Below are 24850 nucleotides of genomic sequence, written 5' to 3' on the forward strand. Positions count from 1 at the left end.
GTCACGTGCAGCTACTGAGAGCTCCACCAGCCCTTCTGCCACAGCAGCAGTGTGTGCTGCACAGGACAGGCCGCCGGCCGCCCCCTGCAAGCCCTTCACAGGCTTTTCCCCGGCTCAGGGTGAAGCCCACTCTTCTCCCTTTGGCCCTGCCGCCTGCAGACCCCAGGCATGGTGCGTGGGTAGGGGCACCCAGCCCGGACCCGCTGCACAGTGTGAATCTGCCACCGCCTGGCTGCATGGCCTTGGCCACGTCACGTATGCCCTTCCTACCGTGGTTTCCTGTACAGTACCCACCGCATAGGGTGAGCCTGCGGATTAAGTGAGAGGTACCTGCGTGGTGCTGTGGGGTCTGGGGCGTGGTAAGCACCCTTCAGTGTCACCAGCTGCAATTCCTGCCTCAGCCCCTCACCCACCAGGCCTCACCCGCTCTGGCCTGAGCATGATAATGGCACTCAGGATCATGTGGCTTGAAGATGGAGCCACGTCAAGAGCTTGTCCCAATGCCCTAACTGGTTTGGCTCAGTGGATAGAGCGTTGGCCTGCGGACTGAAGGGTCCCAGGTTCAATTCCGGTCAAGGGCATGTACCTTGGTTGCGGGCACATCCCCAGTAGGGGGTGTGCAGGAGGCAGCTGATCAATGTTTCTAACTCCCTATCTCTCTCCCTTTCTCTCTGTAAAAAATCAATAAAATATATCTTTTAAAAAAAAAAGAGCTTGGCCCAAGCGAATGCTCAGTGATTCTTACTCTGGCCTTGGGGACTTAGCCCACTCCTTTTGCTGCTGATTCAATCTTGAGGGTCTGGCTTAAATATTGGTGCTTCCGAAAGCTTCCCTGAACTCGGAGAAGAGACGAGGCTTCCCTGTCTCCTGCTCTCCAGCACCCTCCTTTCCTCCACAGATGTATCACTGTCGTAATTAGAGAATTACTTGTGTCATTTCCAGTGCCAGGTCTGTCTTTCCCTCTGGACTGTGAGCCCCCTGAGGACAAGGCCAGGCCTGTCTTGGGCACCCCTGTGTCCCCAGCACCACCCAGCACAGGGCCAGGTACAGAGACAGGACTCAGAAAATATCTGTCCAGTCATGACCAAATTTGTCTTTTCTCTCCTGTTCATCTGTAAACCTTAGCTGAGGTCTCACCTCTTTGAGGCGTGTGCTTTCTCCTCTCCTCCTTACTAGACCCACTTCTGGTCAACTCTCAGACCCCATCTCAGATGTCCCTTCTCCAGGGAGCCTTTCCTGAACTCCACCCAAGGTCAGGAGCCTCCTCTGGGCTCCCCCAGCTCCCTGACTTCCCTGTCATGGCTCTTGCCAACATCTATGTGTTACCAATGGGTGTTTCTCTCAACTTCGGCCTCCAGGAGGCCAGTAGGCACATGAGGCAGCTGTCCATGAATGCATGTTGAATGACTAAATGGCTCACTTGTTCTGTCTCTGACCTCCACAGCCCACGGGAGTCTTCAGCCGACTGGGGGCTACCCCAGAGATGGACGAGGATCTGGCTTGGGACAGCGACAACGACAGCAGCAGCTCTGTTCTACAATATGCCGGGGTCCTGAAGAAGCTAGGCCCGGGCCCAACCAAGGCCAGTCCCCAGCCGGTGCCGACTGTCAAAGCCAAGGCCACAAGCTCAGCGATGACGGCCAACACCCCTACATTGCGGCGCCTGGCCCTTCCCTCCCGCCCGGGGTCCCTGTCCAAAGTCAGCATCATCCAGAGACTGGGCAAGGCTGCCCCTGTGCCTGAGGCCCAGGACAGCCAGGTCACGAGCACCAAGAGTAAGTCATCAGCCGAGGTCAAGGTCACCATTAAGAGGACTCTGGGGCCCCGGGGGAGCGGCTCCAGCGAGGGCCTGGGGGCCCAGATGGACCATGCAGGCACTGTGAGCGTGTTCAAAAGACTGGGCCGCAGGACCTTCTAGCCCACAGGTGGGGCACAGGCCCCTCTCCAGGCTCTGACTCCATCAGTCTTCAGCCAGGGCCCACCCTGGGACGGCACTGCGGTCTCCTTCAGGCCTTCAGGCCGGCCCGAGCTCTGTGGGGCCGCATCCCGTTTACTGAGTCCGAGATGGTCGTGGTGGCCTGGCCTTGCCACTCTGGGACTTTCCCTTCTCTCGTGTCCTCTGTTCTGTCCTCTCTGACTGTGGCCTTGGCAGGGCCCTCTTTCTACCTCTCCTGAGTGCCAAGTGCCCTTTATCTCTCCTGTATCCCCCTCCCTCCCTCTCAGCAGCATCTGCTGCCTCAGACCCCAGCTTCTCGGCCTCTCGGTCCCCCAGAGCAGGTGTTGCCCGGAGGGTCTCCCTTATCCCTCCACCCTGCCGCTTCCTGACTTCCCTCCCGTCACTCCTCTGTCCCCTACCCCCCAACTTTAACTTCGTTTTCTCTCCCGTCTTCACCCTATTCATTTATCTTCTGTTTTCTGTCCCTGTGGTAAGGCCCGACTGTCCGCTGCATCCTGCCTGACCCTCCTGCACCTCCGGCCTCCCAGCGGCCCCCTCGTCGACAGTGGCGTCGAGCCTGTTGAGACTGTTAGCAGCCTCACTCCCAGGCTGGAGGGACCTCCCCAGACCCTGGGCTGCAGCTGGGGCACCTCCGTCTTCCTGCCCCGGGCATCTTTTCTCTGAAAGGCAGTGGCGGGTGTGGGCATGGGGCACTGGGAAGGGAGGCCAGTGCCGAGAGAGAAGAAAATAGCTGTTTTAATATATTTGTGACTTTCAAATATTTTCCTCCCCTCCTTCAAGGTGAGTCGCAGGATGGTTTTTCACACAAAGCATAATGTGGTGGAGGGGTCGAATGAAGGCTTGGGCTCTGTCTCTGAATGTCAGGCTCCCTGCACACATGTGGGCCGTGTCTCTGCTGCAGGCCCCAAGTCCAAGGGAGTACTGGCCACGGTCAGCGTTCAGTTGGGCCTCCTCCTCCCTCAACAGAAAGCTGCCTCGGTTCTGTCACTCTCTCCTCCTCCTCCCTAGATTTCACCTGTTTCGGTCTCTCCCTCTGTTGGTGGCTTTCCAAATTGCAGGCTCCATTTGAAGGTGAGGGGTTCACATGGGTTTGATTTCCACTTGTTTGCTGCTGCACAGCTCCTCCTCTGTGCCAGGCCTGTTCTGGGAGCTGGGACCTCTCCGTGAGCAAGACAGACAAGCCCCTGCCCATGTTGCTAACTGCTCCAGCCAGGGAGATGGGCGGTGGTGTGCTCACGGGGGATTGAGGGATGAGTGAAAGTGACCAGGGCCTCTTTACTAATTTATTTTTTAAAATATATTTTTATTGATTTCAGAGAGGAAGGGAGCGGGATAGAGAGAGAGAAACATCAGTGATGAGAGAGAATCATTGATCGGCTGCCTCCTGCAGGCCCCCTACTGGGGATCATGCCTGCCACCTGGGCATGTGCCCTTGACCAGAATCAAACCCAGGACCCTTCAGTCCGCAGGCCGACGCTCTAAACCAGCTAGGGCAGACCAGGGCCTCTTTAGATGTTAGGGGTAAGAAGACCTTTTGGGGGAGGTGACAGGCTGAGCTGGGAATGAGAGAAAGCAGCTACATAAAGTTAAGGAGGAGTGTTCAGGCAGAAGAAACAGCTGGGCAAAGGCCTGACTTGGACAAGGAACTCAGAGAGGCCAGTGTGGCCAGCAGAGAGTGAGGGACCTGCCCTTCAGCACAGGTGGGGGCGGGGGGGAGGGGGTGGACCAGAAGCAGATACCTGAGGCTCTATGACTCTGGGGTAGGAATTTGGGCATCACCCCCCAGAGCACTGAGGAGTTTGGGAGGGTTGGAGGCAGGCAGTAATGATCTGAGTTGCCTTCTGTGAAGCTGGCTGTGGCCCTGGGAGGAGGATAAATTGCTGGAAGGGTAAGGGTGGAGCAGGGAGGCCGTAGCCTGTCGAGAAGGAAGGTTGGTGGTGGGGAAGACAGAAGTGGCTGGGCTCGGGTGTGCCTCAGAGGAGCAGCAGGATGCTGCAGGGTGCGCTGAGACTGGGCGTTGGGGTGCGGGGAGGGTGGGAAGCATGGATCACGCCTGGGTGGGAGACTTGAGCATCTAGAGCAGCGGTTCTCAACCTGTGGGTCACCACCCCTTTGGGGGTCGAACGACCCTTTCACAGGGGTCGCCTAAGACCATCGGAAAACACATATATAATTACATATTGTTTTTGTGATTAATCACTATGCTTTAATTATGTTCAATTTGTAACAATGAAAATACATCCTGCCTATCAGATATTTACATTACGATTCATAACAGTAGCAAAATTACAGTTATGAAGTAGCAACGAAAATAATTTTATGGTTGGGGGTCACCACACCATGAGGAACTGTATTAAAGGGTCCCGGCATGAGGAAGGTTGAGAACCACTGCTCTAGAGGAAGGTACTCTTTGTGAGGCTGGGAGGCCGGGGAAGGAGGAGCGGGTTGGGTGGGAGGGCACTCAGCTTTTCAGCTTTCCACTTGACGGGTGAGCAGGCTGCTGGGGTTCGGGGCCACCTGGGCTGGCGGTCAGCAGCTTCGGGGAATTCTGAGGGTACTGTTGTGTTCAAAGCCAAGGGCTTGGCGACACCAGCTGACAAGGAGCATAAGAGAGGGGAGGACCCAGAAGGAGCATGGGGGCCCTATTCCCAATTAGAGAACGGGGGATCACCAAGGAGTGGTGGGGAGTTTGGAAGAGAACGTAGAGCAGGTGAAGATGAGATTAGACCTTATCCATTTTTTTTTATTGTGGTAAAATATACATGACATAAAATTTACCATTTTAGCCCAGCCACCATGGCTCAGTGGTTGAATGTTGATCTATGAACCAGGAGGTCACGGTCTGATTCCCAGTCAGAGCACATGCCCGGGTTTTGGGCTTGATCCCCCGTGTGGGACGTGTGGGAGGCAGCTGATCAATGAGTCTCTCTCATCATTATGTTTATATCTCTCTCTCCCTCTCCCTTCCTCTCTGAAATCAATAAGAATATATATTTTTAAAAATTATCATTTTAACCTTTTTTAAAAAATATATAAAATCCTCACCCAAGGGTATTTTCCCGCATTGATTATACTAGAGAGAGTGGAAAGGAAGGAGAAGGGGGAGAGAGAAAGAGAAACATTGAGGTGAGAGAGACAAATGGATTGGTTGCCTCCCTCGTGCACCCCTACCGGGGCTGGGGAACCTGCAGCTGAGATACATGCTCTTGACTGGGAATCAAACCTGCGACCCTTCCGTCCACAGGCCCATGCTCTAACCACTGAGAAACCGGCCACGGCCCATTTTTAAATATACTGTTCAATGGTGTTAAGTACATTCACATTGTTGTGTAACCACCACCACCACCATCCATCTCCAGATCTATTTTTGTTTGCCCAAACCAATCATCCATTTATTTTTAGTTTTTTGGGGGGTAATGTCATAGTGGGAGGCTACTGTGTGTCAGGCAGTGTCCCAAGCACTGGGCCTGGGGTGTGAAGGGCTGGATCAGTATGAGGGACAGTGGAAGAGAGAGCAGCCATAGACCCCTTTCCCGGTGAGGGCCCAGGCTTGGCCCTCATGTGGCTGAGGTTGGACCTCAGGACAGCAAGTAGTGGTGATGCCAGGGTTGCAGAGTTCTCCCTCTCATGCCCGAGCCATAAGGAAGAGCGCTCACACACACACAGACACACACAGACACACACACGCACACGCACACGCACTTGCCTTGCTGCTCTTCATCCTCCCTGCCCCCCTGCCTCACTTCATGGATAATTTTAGCAACTGCCAAGGTTAATTGGAAGTGTTTCAGTTACTAAATTTAAGAGCACAGGGTAATTTCTTGATATTTAATAGGAACTACAATGATGTAAACAAATGTATAGCTGATTGACCATGAAAAGTTTGCCTGCGTGGGTAAGTCATGTGACTGTGCTCTGTACAGTGGAAGGCCTCGCCCAGCCAGAGTGACAGGCCTGGGCTAGACGTCAGGGAGCTGACCGGGATCCTGGCCCCATATCCCCTACCCTGTGCTGCCTCAAGTACAGATTTGAAATAGGGTAAGGGTGGTCCTAGGAGAATGGTTTTGGATTTTCTAGAGTTATCTATGTTCCCTGCCTGATCAACTTGCCCTCAAGCATTTGCAGCTCTCGTATGCCATGGCCCATGAGAGTCACATCCCATCCTGCTACCCTTGGCCAGAGGGACCCAAGCTGGATGCCTCCTCTGCTGCCAGCCTCTCTAGAGCCCCAGTGTTCCACTCATTTCATTTGGTGATTACTCCCAACCCAGCCCAACAGCTGTGACCCACAGGGATGCATCATTTTTTCCTCTGGTTCTCTTAAATATTTTTGAGTATAAATAATACACATGGTTCAAAATGCAAAAGGTACAAAAGGCTTTACAGTGAAAAGTTTCTTCTTGAGTCTTCTGGCCCTCAAGTCCTCCCCTCAGAGGCCACCACTGTCACCAATGTATTGGTAATTCTTCCATTCAGAGATGTTTGTATGTGCGTGCCAACACACACGCACGCACCCACGCGCGCGCACAGAGGAACATGTACACACATCTTTTTAAAAATATATTTTTATTGATTTCAGAGAGGGAGAAATAGAAACATCAATAATGAGAGAGAATCATTGATTGGCTGCCTCCTGCATACCCCCAACCAGGGATCAAGCCTGCAACCCAGGCATGTGCTCTGACTGGGAATTGAACCGTGACCTCCTGGTTCATAGGTCAATGTTCAAGCGCTAAGCCACACCAGCCGGGCTAAGCGCTCACATCTTAATGGCCTACTCTACTTAACCAGTTCTTTCTGGAAGGGAATTAAAGTTGCGTCCAGTCTCTTGCTGTTATGTGAACTGCTGCAGGGAATAACTTGTTCTCGTGTGGAGTCCCTTCAGTGGTGAACTTGCAGAGTTCTAATGATAGCAATTCAGTGCAAATACTCTATTGGGTCAATAGCATATCTGAACCAGGCTCTCCCCCAAGACTATTGGCATTCTTCAAGTGATTTATTTATACATTTATCACCCCACTCCCCAAAGGAATTAAGAGCAGCTGGACTCATTTAATTGGAGAGTGCTGGAGGAAGCGGGGCAGGAGATGCTAAGAGCCAACACTGACTCCTCCAGGAAGTACTAAAATGCTTTGCTAAGTTGATGGACTTGTTGACTCCTCAGGGCCAGGGGATCACCATGAAAGTCAGGGACTTCATATTCTCATGCTGTGAACAGACATGGAAGTGGAGGGGTCGCTAGCCCATGGCTCTGGCTCAGTCACAAAGCCAGGTCTGAGCCAGCCCAGGAGGATGATTGTCGTTGAATGTGGTCTTCGGATGAGGTTACCTCTGGACACATTACCTCTCTGGCAGCTCCCGCCAGTAGATGCAAAGCAAGATGGGAATCTGCAGTGCTGCGGCAGCTGCAAGGTCCTGGCCAGATCCAACTCCCTTCCTCCAGTGTCTGAGCCTGGTTTGGTGAGATGTGCAAGGAGTCGAGTCACAGCGACCTTTGGCATCTGAGCTGACTTAGTTTGATGAGCTCTGCTCCTCTAGACCTGACTTTTAAGGCCTGACCATTACCTACCCTAAACTTGATCTAATTTGTGAACTCCAAACCAGGCCTTTGCAAACTGCATCAAACAGGAACAGACTTGATTTTTTAGAACAGTTTTAGTAGAATTACAGAAAAATAGAGTACAGTTAGTACAAAGTCCCATGTGCCCCATATCCAGTTTCCCCTATTAGTAATATCTTACATTAGTATGATGTATTTGTTATAATTAATGAACCTATATGGATACCTTAATAGTAACTGAAGTCCATGGTTATTCAGATTTCCTTAGTTTTAACGTCTTTTTCTGTTCTGGGATGCCGTGTTACATTTATGTTGACACACAAGGTGTTGTTACGTCTGTCTCCTCCTGGTTGTGGAAGTTTCTCAGACTTGTTTTTTATAATCTTGACATTTAGTTTTTTTGTTTTTAAATCTTTTCTTGCTTTATTATTATTATTATTTTTTATGACCTTGACATTTTGAAGAACACTGGCCAGGTATATCACAGGATGGCTCTTCATCGGGATTTTTCCTCTGGATTATAGTGAGGTCACATGCTGTTCAGAGGAAGAGCTCAGAGGTGAAGTGCCATTTTGTCACCTCATGTCTGGGGTGCATACTGTCAACATGATTTATCACTGTGTCCATCAACCCTGATCACCTGGCTTGATTACCGACCATTTCTTTGTCATATTGTTCACTATAAAGTTGTTCTTTCTCTCTTTCCATGTGGACTCTGTGAAAGGAAGTCAGTTCGCACAGCCCACACTAGGAGTTGGGGGGCTCATGCTCTACCTCCTTTAAGGAAAAACCCACATGAGTTATTTGGAATTCTTCTGCCAGGGAGACTTGTCTCTTCTTCTTATTCAGTCTTTTTTTTTTTTTTTTCATCAGTATGGACTTATGGATGTTTATTTTAGACTTTGGGTTGTAATCCAGTGCTACATTATTTATTTCATTGTTTACATTATTTCAGCTTTGGCCACTGGGAGTTCTTTCATTTAGCTCCTGTGTCCCTTTGACATACCTCCATCATTGTGTAGTGGGTATTTATTTTGGGGGGTGAGGTTGTTTGTTGGCACTTCCTTACTTTCTGGCACTATAGCTACTCCAGGTTCATCTTGTATATTTCCTGGCCTGGTCCTAGAGTGAGCCATTTCTACAAGGAGCCTTCGTGCCTTTTATTGTAGAACTAGTAGCCCTGCACGTAGCTCGCTGCCTGCCCTCGTATAGCTCTCTGCCGCTTGTAGGTCGGTCGTGACGTTACGGCGCCCTGGCTAATTTGCATATTCCTCTGTTATTATATTAGATGGTATTAGAAACCAAGATCTAGGGATGAGATTTAATATAGGAACCCAGTATAGAAAGCATGTTTAAAACAGAAAAGCAAAAACAAGCAAACAAAACAGAAAAGCAGTAATTTATTAGCATACATTTAAATGCTTTTTAAAATTAATTTATGCAAACAAAATTCAAAGGTACAAAAGGATAGATACAATAAAACTGTTCTGTGCCCAGTAGACTGGCAAGATATCCCAAGACTCAGTGTTGGGGAAGATGTGGAGTAATGGGAGTGTGTACACTGCTGAAGGAATGTCAGTTGGTATCAAGCACATAAAGAGCTTTTTTAAATTTTAATATATTTTTATTGATTTCAGAGAGGAAGGGAGAGGGAGAGAGAGATAGAAACATCAATGATGAGAGAGACTCATTGGCTGGCTGCCTCCTGCCTGCCCCTACTGGGGATCAAGCCTGCAACCTGGGCATGTGCCCTTGACCGGAATCGAACCCAGGATCCTTCAGTCTGCAGGCCAATGCTCTACCCACTGAGCCAAACCAGCTAGGGCATGAAGAACTTTTTATTTATGTATTTATTTATTTTTAAAATATATTTTATTGCCAAAACCGGTTTGGCTCAGTGGATAGGGCGTTGGCCTGTGGACTGAAGGGTCCCGGGTTCAATTCCGGTCAGGGGCATGTACCTTAGTTGCGGGCACATCTCCAGTGGGAGATGTGCAGGAGGCAGCTGATCAATGTTTCTCTCTCATCGATGTTTCTAACTCTCTGTCTCTCTCCCTTCCTCTCTGTGGAAAATCAATAAAATGTATTTTTAAAAAAATAAAATATATTTTATTGATTTTTTACAGAGAGGAGGGGAGAAGGATAGTTAGAAACATTGATGAGAGAGAAACATCGATCATCTGCCTCCTGCACACTCCCTTCTGGGGATGTGCCCACAACCAAGGTACATGCCCTTGACCAGACTTGAACCCCGGATCCTTCAGTCCGCAGGCTGACACTCTATCCACTGAGCCAAACCGATTAGGGTATAAAGAGCTTTTTAAAAAAACAAAACCATACGCACCACTTTATTAATCCCTGGCCGGGTACTCAGTGGTTAGAGCATTGGCCTGCAGCCTGAAGGGATTCCAGTCAAGGGCACGTACCTCAGTTGCAGGATCGATCCTGGGCCCTGGTTGGGGTTCACGTGGGATGCAACCAATTGATGCGTCTCTCACACTGATGGTTCTCCCTGTCTCCCCTCCCACTCTCAAAATCAATGGAAAAATATTCTCAGGTGAGGATAAACAAAAAAACACACATAAAAACAAACAAAAAGCCCACTTTCTGGAGATATAGTTCACATACCAGACAATTCACCCACTTAAAGTACACAATTCACAGAATTGTGATTCACCACTACTTTTAGAACATGTTTATTACCCCCAAAAGAAACTCCACCTCCCTTCACCATCATTCCCCAAGTCTCCCCATACTCCGCCCCCCACTTCAAGCCCTTGGCAACCATGAATCTGCTGTCTCTATAGATTTGTCTTTTCTAGATGTTTCCTATCAATTGAGTCACATAATATGTGGCTTTTTGTGTCTGGCTCCTCTCTCTTAGCATGTTTTCAAGATTCATGTTGTAACATGTGTCAGTACTTCATTTAATTTTATTGATGAATAGTATTGCATTGTGTGGATAGATTATAGTTTTCTATTTTGTTGATGGACATTTGGGTTGGTTCCACTTTGGGGCTATTATGAATAATGCCTCTTGTGAACTTCTGTGTGGACATATTTTCAATTCTTTTGGGTATATACCTAGAAGTCTAGTTGTTGGGTCATATGAACTGCCGGACTTTTTTCCAAAGTGTTCGCACCATTTTCCATTCCCACCAGCAGTGCATGAGGGTTCTGATTTCTCCACATCCTGCCACTTGTCTTTTTTATTACTGCCACCCTATTGGTGTGAAATGATATTGCATCATTCTGGTTTTGATTTGCATTTCCCTGATGGCTAATGATGTTAAACATCTCTTAAATATGTTTTTAAAATTGATTTTTAGAGAGAGAGGAGGGGAGAGGGGAAGAGAGATAAAAACATCAGTGAGAGAGAAACATCATCAATTGGCTGCCTTCTGCACGCCCTCTACTGGGAATTGAGCCAGAAACGCAGGCATGTGCCCTGACTGGGAATCAAACCAGTGACCTCTTAGTTCATAGGTCAGTGCTCAACCACTGAGCCACACAGGTTAGGCCGTGTTAAACTTCTTTTACTGTGCTTTTTGGAAAGAGCTTACCTTTAAAGTAATTGCGTAGTGTTCCCTCGTGTGTATGCACCTTGATATATCAAACCAGTCCCTTTTTATGGACACGTAGTTTCCAAGTTTTTTTATAAAACAAACAGTGTCTCTCGTGTATACCACATTTTACTCATGTGTGAACGTATCCATAGGGTAAATACCTAGGAGTTAAAAAATTACAGGGTAAAAAGGAATGTGCCTATGTTTTATAAGTTTGTATTTATGCCATTTGTGTATTTAAAAGTAAATATTGAGAATAATCAGAGTTGTTTGAAGGACATTTTAATTTTCCCTCCAGTGTTAACATCTAGCAGGTTCAGCCACATCAGAATCAGTGGCCACTTTATTTCTCTATTTTGTTTTGGTTACTGTTTTTGTGGGGGTTTTTTTGTTTTGTTTTTAAATATATTTTTATTGATTTCAGAGAGGAAGGGAGAGGGAGAAAGAGATAGAAACATCAATGATGAGAGAGAATCACCGATCGGCTGCTTCCAGCACGCCCCCCACCGGGGATCGAGCTGCAACCCAGGCATGTGCCCCCAAACAGAATTGAACCTGGGACCTCTCAGTCCGCAGGCCAACGCTCTATCCACTGAGCCAAACCAGCTAGGGCTGTTTTGGTTACTTTTGCATAGGCTTGATGTCAGGTTGAGGCCGGAGTTCAGAGCACATAAACCTAATTCATTGTTCCAAAATTACCCCCTAAAGCTGCCTTTCTGCTCCTCATATTTAGCACAGGGCTTGCTCCTAAGTGATCAGCATAGCATGTCCTGGAGATTGTGTGGCCTTCCTGATGATCTGTTAGGATTAAGAGCTTGACCTCTGCCGCTGCGTGATCTTTGCTTCAGTTTCCGCTTCACTAAGATGGAGTAATAGTAGCGCCTGCGTCCCAGGGTGGTTGTGAAGATTACATGAGTCAGTTCACGTGAAGGGCTTAAAACAGTGCCTAGTACAGTGTTATCTAATTTTATCTCTGAAATTGATGATATTCAGGGAAGATATTCAGGACCAGCAATAATTAGCACCACCACCTAAGAAACCCTTTTATGACATTCTCATGGGCTACAAAAAAAGAGCATTTTGGGTAACTTTTATTTTATTTTATTTTATTTTATTTTATTTTATTTTATTTTATTTTATTTTATTTTATTTTATTTTATTTTATTTTATTTTATTTTATTTTATTGATTGATTTGAGAGAGAGAGAGAAACATCAACCTGTTGCTCCACCCATTTATGCATTCATTGTTTGCTTCTTGTGTGTGCCCTGACCCGGGATCGAACCCATAACCTCAGCTCTAATCAACTGAGCTACCCGGCCAGGGCTGGGTAACTATTTTTATACTATAGGCCTGGTGCACGAAAATTCATGCACTCAAGGGGGTCCTTCAGCCCGGCCTTTGCCCTCTCTCAGTCTGGGAGTCCTCAGGGGATGTCTGACTGATGGCTTAGGCAACCAACAGGCTGATGGGGGGGAAGGTGCTGGCCAGCAAGTGGCCGGCCACACCCCTCATCGCCACTCCGCGCTCCCTCCCCTCCACCCCCCATCACTGTCCCCTCCCTCTGCCTGCTGGCACTTGCCTTTCTGCTCCTCATATTTAGCACGGGGTCATTCCGCCGTTTGGTAGATTTGCGTATTTATAATTGTGAACTTATAGAAAAGTAGCAAGAATAGTACAAGTGTTTTCTGTCGACTTTCTATTCAGATTTGCCCGTTTGCTCATCTGCCTTATTCTCTCCTCTCCCCTCCTCCTCTCTATAAGCATGCATACGTGCATAGGTACATATACATATGTTGTGTTTTTGAGCCATTTGAGAGTTAGGTTGCAGAGTATCTTGCCCTTTTACCTCAGAATACTTCAGTGCATATTTCCTAAGAACAAAAACATTCTCTTTGATAAACAGTACAACTATCAAAACTAAGAAATTTAACATGGATAAAATATTTCTATCTAAACCCCAGTTTCATTAATTGTCCCAATAATGTTCCTTATTGCCATTTTCCCCTCTGGCTCAGAATCTCATTGTGATCACATGTTGCTCTTTTTGATTAATTTTATTTTAATTTTTAAATTAAATTTATTGGGGTGATATTGGTTTAAAAAATTATATAGGTTTCAAGTGTACATTTCTGTGATACATGACCTGTATATTGCATTGTGTGCTCACCAGCCAAAGTCAAATCATCTTCTGTCACCATATATTTAGTCCCCTTTACCCTGTACTACCCCCTTCCCTCTGGTAACCCCATACTGCTGTCTGTTTCTATGAGTTTCAGTTTTATATCCCACATGTGACTGAAATCATATGGGTCTTAGCTTTTTTTGACTGACTTATTTCACTTAGCATAATATTTCCAGAGTTCACCCATGTTGTTACAAATGGCAATATTTCATCTTTTCTTATGGCTGAGTAGTACTCCATTGTATATATGTACCACATCTTCTTTATCCAATCTTCTATCGAAGGACACTAGGGTTGTTTCCATGTCTTGGCCACTGTGAATAATGCTGCAATGAACATAGGGTGCATATATCTTTGTGAATAAATGTTTTCAAAATTTTCAGGCAGATAACCAGAAGAGGGATTGCTGGGTCAGATGGTAACTCTATTCTTAGTTTTTTGAGGAGCCTACATACTGTTTTCCATAGTGGTTATACAGTTTACATTCCCATCAGCAGTGAATGAAGGTTCCTTTTTCTCCATGATCTCCCCAGCACTTGTTATTACTTGCCTTATTGATGATAGCCATTCTGACAGTGTGATGTGGTATCTCATTGTGATTTTGACTTGCATTTCCCTAATAGCTAGTGAAGTTGAGCATGTATCTATTGGCCATTTGTATGTCTTTTTGGGAGAAGTGTCTGTTCAGGTCCTCTGCCCAATTTTTTTCTCTTCCCATTGATGCTGAGTGATATGAGTTCTTTATATGTTTTGGATATTAATCCCTTGTTGGAGCTGTTATTTGCAAATACTTCTCCTATTTGGTTGGTTGCCTTTTTGTTTCAGCATTTATGGGTTGGAAGAATCAACATAGTTAAAATGGTCATATTACCCAAAGCAATATACAGATTTAATTCAATGCCATCAAAATCCCAGTGACATTTTTTAAAGAAATAGAATAAAAAAATCATCAGATTTGTATGAAACCACAAAAGACCCCGAATAGCCAAAGCAATCCTGAGAAAAAAGAACAAAGCCGAAGGTACCACACTACCTGGCTTCAAATTATACTACAGAGCAACAGTAATAAAAAAGCATGATAATGACAGAAAACACACAGAGACCAACGGTTGGCTCAGTGGATAGAGCGTCAGCCTGCGGACTGAAGAGTCCTGGGTTCGATTCCGGTCAAGGGCACAAGTTCGATTCTGGTCTAGGACACATACCTCAGTTGCAGGCTCAGTCTCCTCGGGCCCAGTCAGGCACATGTGGGAGGCAATCAATCAATGTTTTTCTTTCTTGTGTCTCTCCCCTGTCTCCCACTCTCTTTAAAAATATCAATGGAAAAAAATTTTAATTTAATTTTTAACAAATCAATGGAAAAATATCCTCAGGTGAGGATTAAGAACAAAAACCTCCAAAACACATGTATACGGGTAGATAATTTTGGATAAAGGATCCAAAAGCATACAATGGAAAAAAGAAAGCCTCTTCAATAAATGGTTCTGGGAAAACTGGAAAGCCACATGTAAGAGGATGAAACTAGACCAGCCGTGGGCAAACTACGGCCCGTTTGGAATGAATAAAACTAAAAAAAAAAAAAAAAAAAAAAAAAAAAGACCGTACCCTTTTATTAATGATGTTTACTTTGAATTTATATTAGTTCACACAAACACTCCATCCATGCTTTTGTTCCGGCCCTCCGGTCCAGTTTAAGAACCCATTGTGGCCCTCGAGTCAAAAAGTTTGCCCACCCCTGAACTAGACTATAGTTTGTCTCTATGTATGAAAATTAATTCAAAATGGATCAAAGACATAAATATAAGATCTGAAACAATAAATTACATGGAAGAAAACATAGGAACTAAACTTATGGACCTTGGTCTTAGAAATTTTATGAACTTGACCCCAAAGGCAAGGGAAATAAAGGCAAAAATAAATGAATGGGACTACTAAAAGCTTCTGCACAGCAAAAGAAACCGCCAACAAAACGTGGTGGTGAGTGGTTTCAGTTTACTTTTAAAGAGTGAATGTTTAAATAACAGTACAAAGGCCTCCCATTTTGCGGCTGACTCCAACCTGCAACTCAGCGGGAGCTCCAGCCAGGATGACTAGCGCATGTGGTGCCATCTTGTGGCAACAGCTCAAATAGAGTTTATAAATCACCTTGTAGAGCAGCTATGAGATAATCTTATTTATTTGTTTGTTTGTTTGTTAAAATATGTTTTTATTGATTTCAGAGAGGAAGGAAGAGGGGAGAGAGGAACATTAATGATAAGAGAATCATTGATCGGCTGCCTCCTGGGGATCAAGCCTGCAACCCAAGCATGTGCCCTGACAGCCCTGACCAGAATTGAACTGTGACCTGATTCCTAGGTCGATGCTCAACCACTGAGCCACGCCGGCTGGGCATTATTATTATTATTTTTTAATTTTTAAAATATATATTTTATTGATTTTTTACAGAGAGGAAGGGAGAGAGATAGAGAGTTAGAAACATTGATGAGAGAGAAACATCGATCAGCTGCCTCCTGCACATCTCCTACTGGGGATGTGCCTGCAACCCAGGTACATGCCCTTGACCGGAATCGAACCTGGGACCTTTCAGTCCGCAGGCTGACGCTCTATCCACTGAGCCAAACCGGTTTCGGCTGGGCATTATTTTTATTAATTGATTTTAGAGAGAGAGAGGAAGGGGGGGGGGGTGGAGTAAGGGACATTGTTTTGTTGTTTCACTTGTGCATTCACTGGTTGACTCTTGTATGTACCCTGGCCAGAGATCAAACTGGCAATCTTGGGGTATGAGGATGATGCTCCAACAAAATGACGATGATGCCCTTCCTGGTGGCCTAAAAAAGAGATGATATTCATATCATCTCAATTTTTCTTAATAAATTGGGAAACTGTGTTTTAAGTACTTTGCTGTTTCAAATCTTAGTATAAAATGAGACTTTACTGTATCTCACTCTGGACCCAGGCAGGTTAAGTCCAGTGCTGTGGGTTAAAGTGTGGGCTTGACTGAGACATCTTTGTGAGTGGATTTAGGCACCGCAGTATTCTGGCTGTGCCTAAATTTACTTCTGCAAAATAGGCTTTACAGAGACGTCCACCTGCAGGAACATTTAACAAGGTCATGTATAGTTCCCAGCATTGTGCCTAATATGTAGGAGTTCTTCAGTGAAGGTTAAGAGATTATTAGTATGTGTTCAACTTTTTGTGAGTAGACAAGTTCAGACCTGAAGTAAAAATCACCCCAGTTCAGAACTTTAACCTTCCTAATAAAAACCACAGTCAGTCAACAGATATTTCTGGATCCCCAATTCCTAACTATGTGCTGGGCATTGTTCTAGGAGCTGGGAAGACAGTGGTGCCCAAGACCAGGTCTTTGTTTTCCTGGGAAAATTTATATTCTGGTTTGGGGGAAGACAATTACAAAATAGACAAAAAAATTATGTGCTGTTAAATGCTAGGTAGGGAATTCAGAAAATCTAAAGAGATAGTGACAGCCTGGCTCTTTGGATTTGGGATGGCCAGGGAAAGTCAAAGAGGTGAGATTTGAACTGAGTTCTGAGAAACAAGGAGATGCCAGTCATGCAGAAGGAACAGCAAGTGCAAAGGCCCTGAGGTGAGAATAAGCTTGTCTTCTTAGAGGGGCATAGGAGAGGCTAGTGTGCCTAGAACATAGTGGTCAAGGGCAAGAGTAGCTTAGGATGAAGTGAGAAGGATAGGCAGGCACAGATCACATAGGGCCCGAAGGCCCTGGTGAAGCCTTTAGTTCTTACTCCACCTGGGATGGGAAGCCATCTATGTGTTTGAGCAGATCCATAAGGTGTTCAGTCTTGAGGGTAGAAAAAGTTTTATTCTAAGGTCTGCCCCAAAGTGTATTAGCATAGCACAACCACCAAAATGACCTGGGACTCTCCTGTGTGTTAAAAATTGAATGTGCATGGTGTCTTCTATTACAATTTTTGAAAGAGAACCATATTTCATAAAAAGAAAATTGGAACCAACATTTACAGAATCCCTGAGCCTTATCTGTACTTGTGCCAAACACTTAAAATGACTATAAAGGATCTTCCCAAAACAGTAGCATCTAGGGTGGAGCTTGGTAACTTCTGGCTGGGGGGTCAAAGATATTTCAACATTTCTGTATAACGCAGGAAATGCTTTTAAATAAAAACGTTTTCTTAACAGTGCCAGACTTTGAGAATTTGATCAATGCTATGGGATTTCTCCCCCGAAAAAGCTCTGTGTAGGATGAAGAAAGGGGGCATTCTCATTTCTCCTGCTTTCATCTCCTGTATGTCCACGTGTCAGGGAGGGTTCCCTGCCTCATCGCCACCTCCGCCACGGCCAGGGTCAGACCCCCAGACCTCCTGGGAATGGAGTAGAAGCCTCGCACTTGGGGATCCTAAGAGCTGGTCGTGCAGCTTGTCCAGTCACCACTCGGAGCCCAGTCTCTTGTGAGAAGGGTTGAAATGTCTGCTCCCTGGACATAAGGGGGCTTTGAGGAGATGCCTTCTTCCTCCCTCAAGGCAGGATCCTTAAGTCATTTTTTTCTGAATCAAGAGGCCTTTAAGTAGACTTCAGATGAGATGTTACTGACCCTTCTCCCCAGAAAAATGCACAGGCAGCCCATATTTATAGCTATGGGAGGGAGGTTCACAGAACAGATTAGAGGGTAGAGAACAATTTGTGGTTTTAGGGAATTTTCTCCTCAATCACCCTTGATGTGGAAATTGAGAGAGTGAGGCTGAGAATGATAATTAAGTGGTTTCCCAAAGCACGCAGGGGACAAGAGTAGGGCCAATACTTCCCAGCGTTCTGCATGATATAAGTGCAAATCACAGGTTCTTGTATCAGACTGTCAGGTTCAAATTCCACCTCTATCCCTAACTTCTCCTGGGACGGGTACTGCTGCACTAACCTCCAAGATCATGTTGATAGGAACAGAATAGCACCAGCAGGACTATGTTAAGAACAGAACCTGGCCCATTACAACTACTAAATAAATTCTGTTGATATTTTGCAATGAGGAAAGGTAGGCTCAGAGAAGTGAAGTTATTTTTTTAAAATATATACTTTTTATTGATTTCAGAGAGGAAGGGAGGAAGAGAGAGATAGATAGAAACATCAACGATGAGAGAGAATCTTTGATCGGCTGCCTCCTGCACGCCCCTAAGTGGGGATCAAGCCTGCAATCAGGGCATGTGCCCCAACCAGGAATTGAAGGCCGGTGCTCTATCCACTGAGATACACTGGCCAGGCCAGAGAAGTGAAGTTATTTTGACAAGGACATAGGAAAGGCATGATTAGAACTAGGGCCTGTCCATCTGCAAAGCCAGTGAACTGTTCACCTTTAGATGAGTGGTTTTACAAACTGCAAGGCATGAGCCAATAGTGGGCCAGAAAATCAGTTCGGCAGGGTCTCAAACAGCACTGGAAAAAAATATCAGAGAGCATCATTCATAAGGGTAAATAGTATTTGGTGACTTTTGTTTCATTATACTGTAAGTACACATATGTCTGTATTAGGCCTTAAAATAGTTTGAAAGTCATTACCTTTGACTACTAGGACTCCAACAGTTCAGACACAAGTGCACTGGAGGTTTCAGTGAGATAATCCATCCTGTGCCCTAGGAGGGGCTGGGATTTGAGCGGCCCAAGAAGACTTAGAGGTAGGGGGATGGGCTGTGAGCAGAGGAGCAAAGAGGGTAGGCCACAGTAACCTTGAGTCCAGATTGGCGCAGAAGGGCTAATTCTTGAAACAATTATTCCCAAAGGGCCTACTCTGTGCCAGGCCCTTTGCTAAGTACACAGTGATGACTGAGACTGTCCTGGTCTTTTCAGTCTTGGGACTCTGTGCAGTGAAGGAGAGAAACCTGTTACCAGACAGTAAGACTGAAATGGTTAGGGTTGTGGTGGTGTAAGCATTGGTCAGAGTTATCGACACTGTAATGGCCCAACACCATGAATTAGGAATACAGAGCAGTGAGTTCCAAGCTGAAAACCCATAGTTAAGGCCTAGTTCCAGCATTAGGTTTATCTAAGGCTCACCCCTGAGCAGGATTTGTGCAAGACACTCTCACACTTAGGTGAACCCAGGATTCTTCAATCCCAACCAGGCCTCCTAGGAGAAGTATGCCCTAACCAATGTATACTTGCCAAGCAGTGTGGTATACTAGAACATAAATTCACGATCTAACATGCTCCATTCAGCCTATACGAGAGATGGGAGTGTCTGCTACATCAGCTAATAAATGGGTCAGAATTTTGTGCAAAACGCTTCTCTTGCAGGGTGATTAAGGCCTTTGTAGGTTCAAGTTTCCCCATAAAAAAGTTATATCCCATATTTAATTGCATATGTGATGAGCAGATAAGAATATTTTGGCGTCCTAGAATGTCTAATTGATATAAACTATTCTGTTTACATAAAATAGTCCAATAGCCCAGTTACGCAGATATGATTGTCTCCATTTTGCAGATGAGGATACTGAGGCACAGAAAAAAACAGTGCAGCCTTCTGCCCAGCAAGAAAATGCAAAGCTGGGTTTGTGTGGTTTCAGAGCCTGAGCTCAACCACGAGGGACATACTGAAAAGACAACCTCTCCTGGCCCCAAGTGGAGGGCTCTTTAAGAGCCTTGGACCCAGGAAGAAAAGCGAGAGCCGCGTAAAACGAGATCAAAGCCTATGCAAATAAGGAGCAGGGGCTGCCGGGAAACATCGCTGCGGCTAGCCTCTGGGGAAAGCGGGCGTCAGTCGGAGCTACAGCGCCTGCTCGTTCCTACCCGTTCTTTCCGTCTGGCGCCTGCGCGAGGCACATCCCTAACGCACACCGGCCCAAACTCGCCTATTGTACGAAGGCGCTCGGCTCTGAGTCCGCCTCTTCCCTTTCCTTGCGCTTGCGCTCTAGCGCTCTCCGAGTCTAGTTCTCGCTTTTACGTCAGTTCCTGTTGTGGCGGGAGAAGGCGGTATTTCCGGCCAGAGGGTGGGACGGGGCGGTAAGCGGGGGCTCGGGGGAGGGGGCGGGGGGGCCGCGCCGCGCGAGCCGTTGGGTCTGGCTCGGAGAAGGCACTGCTGCTGCCACAGCCGCCACCGTCGGCAGGAAACGCAGGAGCGGACCTAGCGCAGCGCGGCGATGGGCGGGAGTAGAGCCCCGCCGGAGAGGCTGGGCGGCTGCCGGTGACAGGTGAGTGCGCCAGTGCGTGTCCCCGAACGCCCCCCCCCCACGGTGGTCTCGTCCGCCCCCCCCCCCGCCCCAGTGCCGCGTTGGGCCGTACCACCAGTGCCTGCCGGGCGGGGATCTTGGTCCTAGAGCCCCCCCTTCCGGGACCGAGTGGGGCAGCTGCGCGGGGGCGGTAGTTCTAGCCCTGAGGGGCCAGAGGCGGGGGCGGCGGGTCGTACCATTGAAGCGGCGGGGGGGGGGGCGCCTACCTAAGTGCGAGGCCCGAACCACTGAAGGGCTAGGGACGCGCGCCCTAGCATGTGTACACGGGCTTGGGGTAGAACTCGTGGGGTGTGAAGTGAGAGCGTGCCTGGTGGGCGAGCGCTAAGCCATCGAAGGGGCGCGCCTTACCCAGCGTAGGAGGCTGTACCTACTCGGGGACTTGGGAACAGTTCCAATTTCGCGTTGGGAGAGGTGGGGGCTTTTGGGGAGGGAGCTGTACCAAGTGTGGTCCAGGTAGTGCCGTCTGGGTTATACCACTGGGTGCTGCGGGGGAGCCATCCTGAGAACATAGCCGTCCATGGAAGTAGGAGGACTGTGATGTGTGGAGGCGTTGAGTGAGGGGCAGGGCAGGCTCAGTGGGTGTTAGGGGAGAGTTTTGGGAGGAGAGTAACGCTAGTGATCAGGAGGGGCTTCTGCCTCCTGTGTTTGGTGGGTGGGGCTTGGGGTTTACCCTGAGCTGGAGGCGGATCCTCCTTTATTGAACCTAACTTTTGTGGGGAACTGGATGGACACACTGCTGTCTACCCCAGAACCCTTTCATATTATTACGCTATTTTACTGGTACGGTGTGTGGGACAGACACCTCTGTGGCAAGTTCGATCTTTCCGTGGTTGTGGGGAGATGGCTTAGAAGCCGCTGTTGGAAGTTTTCTGAGCTTTTGGCTCCATTTAGGGAGCAGAAGGGGTACTGAGCTTGGATTTCGGGAGCTGTACTCCTGGACTTGCTTAAGACTTTGGAGGAAGGAGTGTTTGGTGGGACACCTCTCTTCCAGGGCAAGGTGGCTGGGGACATCTTGCGCCTTGGGATTCTGAGGACCCCCTTCCTCTGATCTGGAGGCCGCTTGGGCTCAGCAAGAGGCGGGGACTGGAGTACTTGGGTCCTCCATGTGTTGCCATTCAACCTTGTCCCTTTTTCCTGCCTCACACAAGCATGGGGAGTTTCGTTAGGGCCTGACCTTCGTTGATGGTGGATGTGAAGGAACCAGGCACCACCCAGACAGCGGCCCCTCTGTCCTCAGTGAGGCTGTCTCCCTGGTTGGCATTCCAGGCGCCCATCATGTTTACGCTCCCCACCAGGTGATAACAGTTGGCCTCGCCATTAGGTGGCAGTGAGGCTGAGCGCTGTTTTCCCAGCTGTTCCTCTTTGCATAGCCAAGGGGACTTGTGTTGGGGTGCCCATGGCCCAGCCGGAGCCAGGGAGGAAGACTGCTCTTTTGAAGGACTTGGGACAGCTAAACGCCCCACAGCTCTGCTTTCTCACTGTGGCTGCTGGGTGGGTGCTTGGAGCAGCCAACTCCAGATGGGAGGCCACTGCCCCTTCTCTCCAGGCCAGCTTGTGACCTTGGCTTGCCTGGTAACCTTTGCACTTGGGTCTGGAGTTCCCAAAGGCAGGCTGCAGTCCCTGACCGACCCAGCAAATATGAGCTGGTGATGTGGTCAGAAGGTCCACAGCATCAGCTTCCAAACTGGTGGGCTTTCCTGGATTGTGGTTTCTGGGGAGAGAATGGTTGCTGAGTCTGTTCAAGGCCTCAAGGCCGTGGGGGCTCTAGAATTTTCTCCTCTAGGAGTTAGTTTCTCTGGTTTCCTTTCAACCTGTGGGTCGCGACCCCTTTGGCGGTCGAACGGCCCTTTCACAGGGGTCGCCTAAGACCATCCTGCATATCAGATATTTACATGATGATTCATAACAGTGGCACCATTACAGTTATGAAATAGCAACGAAAATAATTTTATGGTTGGGTCACAACACGAGGAACTGTATTTAAAGGGCCAGAAGGTTGAGAACCACTGTTGTAGAGGGTTTGCCTGATGGGGATAACAGCAGCAATAAAAACAATAACCATGAAATTGATGGCTGACATTTATTGAGAGCATTCTGTGTGCCACATGCTGTTCAAAATGTTTCACATGGGTCAACTGGCTGAATATTCACATCCTAGAACTACAGGTACTGTTGTTATGATCTATTTTAGAAGGGGAAACTGAGGCACAGAGAGGCAGATAATTTCCAGAGCTAGTGAATAGCCGTGTTTATTGAACATTCACCGTATGTCTGGCATGTGACAGGACTTTTACACACATGATCTAATTTAAATCTCAAAATACTTCTATGGCTGGGTATTGGTTGTGCCCATTTTATAGATCCTTATAGGTAAGGAGAAGTGTGATACCTGCGTTACAGGTGAGGAAACTGAGACACTTGGTCTGAAGTGAAATGATTTGCCCCAGGTCTCACAGCCAGAAGTGGTAGAGTTGGGATGTGAATCGCTGGCCCTGTTTGGCCTCAGAGTGAACCTCTTGTCAACAAGTAACTGGGACATTGGTTTATTTGCACCCAGGGGTGAATATGGTGTTTCTGTCCATTTTGCAGAGTCAGAAATTGGGGCTCAGAGGAGGAATTACCTTGCCCTAGGTCCATCAGACCTAGGGGGTCAAGCCGGGGTTTGAATGCCTGTCGGCTTGTCCTTGGTGTCGTACTCCTAGCTCACTGGGTCCCAAGCTGGAGTGGGTCTCTGTCACCTCAAAGCTCCTGCCCTGGACCCTGCCAGCTGCGCCTGTGGGTGTTTCCTTCCTCTCATCTGCAGAGCCTAGGGCTACTGTGAGCACCTCGGTTGGCAGCCAGTCCAGCAGTCCTGGCTTGGTGGTAGAAGTTGGTCCATCTTCAGATTTGAGCCAGGGCATTTATTAACCCAGGGCAGAGTATGTGCTGGGAACTGGGGAAAGACAGAGTGATATGCAGGGGGTGACCCAGCTACCAGGGCACCTTGTTAGAGGTCTCTTAACAGGATGGTGTAGTGGCCATGTATGCAAGTCCTGGCACTTTCATGTTCTGGCTGTGTGACTTTGGGCCACAGTGTTCATCTCTGTGCAGTGGGCTCAAAACAGCAACCACCTCAGGCTGTTGTGAGGGTTAAATAAGTTAGTTCATGAGAAGCTCCTCCAAGAGTGCCTGGCACTGTGTAAATGCTTCGTCAGCAGTACTGAGGGCATCAACACCCCCCTCCCCCGCCCCCCCAATTCTCAGTTCTTTCTGGCACCCGGCTAGCCAGCCTTTCAGCTTGGCCCAGCTAGGATCCAGGAATCTGGTGTCTTGATCTGTAACCTCTATAAAGAGCTGCATTAAAGTGAATCAGAGCACAGCGTTCAAATCCAGCCCTTTCACTTGCTGGTTGTGTGACCTTGAGCGGGTTCTCAACCCTTCTGACCCTTTTCATCATCTGTGTCATAAGATAATGAAAACTCTCCCCTGATCGGTTGTTGTGAAGGTTTAATGGGTTAATTTGTGGAAAGCATTTATAATTGGGAAGGCATAACAGTAAGCCTACAAATAACATATCGAAGAAGAGTATATGACACATGGTGAGCCCTAGAATATCTTAGCAATTGTAAGTCTTTATTATTTCTGCTGGAATTTTGAAGGCCCTTTTCAGGTTACAGAGCCTTGTCAGATAACATCAGGAGGAGGACTTGGCCAAAATGAGCATCTTCGATTTCAAGATGAGGGTTGGGAGTGGGAGGGACATATAATCAAATAAAAACTGGCAAATGCAGTGCCCTGGGCCCATCTTTCTTCCACATAGTTGCTGCCCAGAGCCCCTTCGAAGTAAAAATTCCAGCTTCTCTTCAGATGTCGGCCTCTGCTGAGTCCTCTTCTTTCTTACATGTGTTTTTTATTGGCTCTTCACCACAGCCATCAGGAGTGGTGGGAATGGCCTTGGCCCAGATGAGGAATAGGCTTTTTGAAGGCTGTAAGGTGGAAGGTTGGGGAGGGAGAGTTGGAGAAGTGTTCATGGATTTGGGCCAGGCTTCGTAGAGCCTGGTAGGTCTAGTTGAGAAGCGTGGATTTGATCCTGAAGGCATTGCGGAGCTGAGGAAAGGCATTGCTTCAGGTGTTGGAGATACAGGGTGTACTTGACAAAGGCCCTACCCCCATGGAGTCAGGGGAGACAAACCCTTGGTGAATTAAACAAGGGGCAGGGTAAAGAGTGGGGCTAGGGGGTGGGCAAACTTTTTGACTCGAGGGCCACAATGGGTTCTTAAACTGGACCGGAGGGCCGGAACAAAAGCATGGATGGAGTGTTTGTGTGAACTAATATAAATTCAAAGTAAACATCATTACATAAAAGGGTACAGTCTTTTTTTTCTTTTAGTTTTATT

The 24850-nt window shown here is 47.5% G+C and overlaps 1 protein-coding gene and 1 long non-coding RNA gene across 6 annotated transcripts in view; one reads left to right on the forward strand and one right to left on the reverse strand.

Moving 5' to 3' along the window:
* The window catches only part of C15H19orf47 (chromosome 15 C19orf47 homolog), a 34668-nt gene extending 19211 nt beyond the window's left edge, over nucleotides 1-15457 (forward strand). For 3 of the 4 annotated variants that reach the window (XM_059666535.1, XM_059666536.1, XM_059666538.1), the window contains 2 exons: nucleotides 1445-14798; nucleotides 15018-15457. In XM_059666535.1, coding sequence (XP_059522518.1) covers nucleotides 1445-1918 — 474 coding nt within the window. In that variant the 3' untranslated portion in view covers nucleotides 1919-14798; nucleotides 15018-15457. The remainder of the gene's footprint in view (nucleotides 1-1444; nucleotides 14799-15017) is intronic. The other variant, XM_059666537.1, reaches the window with a different exon arrangement.
* Nucleotides 13466-20916, reverse strand: LOC132216890 (uncharacterized). 2 transcript variants are annotated; one of them, XR_009448813.1, is made up of 5 exons: nucleotides 20527-20916; nucleotides 18808-18936; nucleotides 15994-16094; nucleotides 14472-14571; nucleotides 13466-13592 (listed from the first exon to the last, which is right to left on the reverse strand). It is a non-coding gene; the product is annotated as an uncharacterized LOC132216890 (long non-coding RNA). The 2 variants fall into 2 exon arrangements; XR_009448814.1 differs by lacking the exon at nucleotides 18808-18936.
* Nucleotides 20917-24850: the final 3934 nt, after the last annotated feature.

Source organism: Myotis daubentonii, chromosome 15, assembly GCF_963259705.1.
Source record: "Myotis daubentonii chromosome 15, mMyoDau2.1, whole genome shotgun sequence".
NCBI lineage: Eukaryota > Metazoa > Chordata > Mammalia > Chiroptera > Vespertilionidae > Myotis > Myotis daubentonii.